This window comes from Stegastes partitus, unplaced genomic scaffold (assembly GCF_000690725.1).
Source record: "Stegastes partitus isolate 25-593 unplaced genomic scaffold, Stegastes_partitus-1.0.2 Scaffold226, whole genome shotgun sequence".
In the NCBI taxonomy this organism is placed as follows: Eukaryota; Metazoa; Chordata; class Actinopteri; family Pomacentridae; genus Stegastes; species Stegastes partitus.
This window is the reverse complement of record NW_007577957.1, coordinates 140,051-141,760: the sequence shown is the minus strand read 5'-3', so window position 1 is coordinate 141,760 and position 1,710 is coordinate 140,051. Positions and strand designations below refer to the sequence as shown.

Here is a 1,710-nt window from a genome sequence, read left to right as displayed (position 1 = left end):
ATATTCTAATATATACAATGCATACTTAGTTTTCACCCTCCTAAAACAATCTGCCGTGGGCATGCCCACATGTTTTTAAGGGTTTTGGAATTGGGCTTTGTTGAAAAAAAATGTTTATAATTCCATGCAAAACATGACAGACACCAGTTTCAACTTGATCACTGCCTAAATGTGTTGAAGTTTGAGTACCAGAGTTCTTTGCGGTATACTGTAAGTAGATCCTCTTACAATGACATGGCTCAGAATCAGATGTAATAATGCGGTTGAATGTATAATACTAATATTGCCGTTTTCAACATATTCCATCTCTCTCTGTCTCACGTTTTCATATGTATAATTGTGTAAAATGCCAGTAGGGAAATTACTCTTCACAGAGTCCAACCGATCACATCATCCGCCTTTCAGCTGTGGTAAGACCTTACAGAGAAAATTTAAACATCCGCTGGTTATTTCCCTGAATTCTTCTACAAATATCTGCACATGATACTGTCTGATCATGCCATAGCAAAAAAACATGGAAGCAGATGGTGTGCTGATACGTACGATCAGCTTCCGTTTGTGCTTGAACTCCACAGTGTGATTGTACACTCGGATCTTAAGCCCGTGTAATCTGTGGTGTTCATCGTGCTCTTCGCTGTCGTCATCTTCATCATCTTCTTCGCTGACTCCACGACTGTGGTCCTCTTCACTGCTCCTGTCATCATCATCATCATCATCATCATCATCTTTGATATGTGCATTGATACCCTCGATGTAGACATCTGGAAGGTTGTTTGGCAAGTTGCTGGTCATGACCAGCACATAAGAGTGTTCACCCTCAAACTCATGTTTCATTCTATCAAATGTTCTGTACTCAGGGTCTCCGTTGATAGTGCACTTGCTGAAGTCTGCGGAGCAACAAGTAGAGCAGTTAAAAATGAGCGGATAAGATAATATAGTGTAGATATATCAGAGTTAATGATGCTATTTACAACCTGTAGACTGGCAGTAATAATCGCCCTTCTCATTCTGAAGGCAGACAGCATCTCCGTCACACACGTCTTCATCATCACAGTCAATTTTCCCCACGCCATCATCCTTCTCACATTCACATTTCTGACTGCAGTGATTGGTGTACCACTCTTCATTGAACTGACAAGAAAGAAAGAGTCAGCAAACTTCTCGCACCAATCTCTACAGTAATGCGCTCCACTTTTTTTGCAATAATGATAAGGCCTTTAGAAAGTAGTTCTAAGTATTTCAAAAATTAGACTTGATGAAGATTTATTCTGAACTGTCACTCACTTGGTATTTGGTGCCGTTCCTGTCCACACAACCACACTGTTGCACAGGCACACAAGCCCTCTTTTTCTGTACAAAGCCATCATTACACACGCATCCTGGCACGCAATCGTCATTGTCACTGCAGCGTGGTGGACCATTCAGGTTTGCACAAGTTGGACTGCATGCAGGGATGCAAGTGGTGTAATGACTGTTGGCTGGGCATGAAGGTGCTAGAGAGGAACAACAATAAACTTAGGGGAAAGTGTACACGCTTAATCATACGATTCATAATGTAAATGTATTGTTCTTTTGTATTTGTCTAACGTATAAATTATACATTCTGTGAAATTCTGAACCATGTTCCAGTTTCTTTTTTAAACATAGAAATGCAATTTTTTTGAACTTACTTGGTAAAAGAGTGGTACTTGGTTGTGGTCTGGCTGTTGT

At 40.4% G+C, this 1,710-nt stretch overlaps 1 protein-coding gene across 1 annotated transcript in view; it reads right to left on the bottom strand.

The window, feature by feature from the left end:
• The window catches only part of LOC103356895 (zonadhesin), an 18,917-nt gene that overhangs the window by 1,576 nt on the left and 15,631 nt on the right, over positions 1–1,710 (bottom strand). Inside the window, exons 16-19 of the mRNA XM_008281219.1 lie at positions 1,671–1,703; positions 1,285–1,493; positions 975–1,131; positions 544–887 (exon numbers count right to left, since the gene is read on the bottom strand). Of these exons, the coding sequence (XP_008279441.1) occupies positions 544–887; positions 975–1,131; positions 1,285–1,493; positions 1,671–1,703 (743 nt within the window). The remainder of the gene's footprint in view (positions 1–543; positions 888–974; positions 1,132–1,284; positions 1,494–1,670; positions 1,704–1,710) is intronic.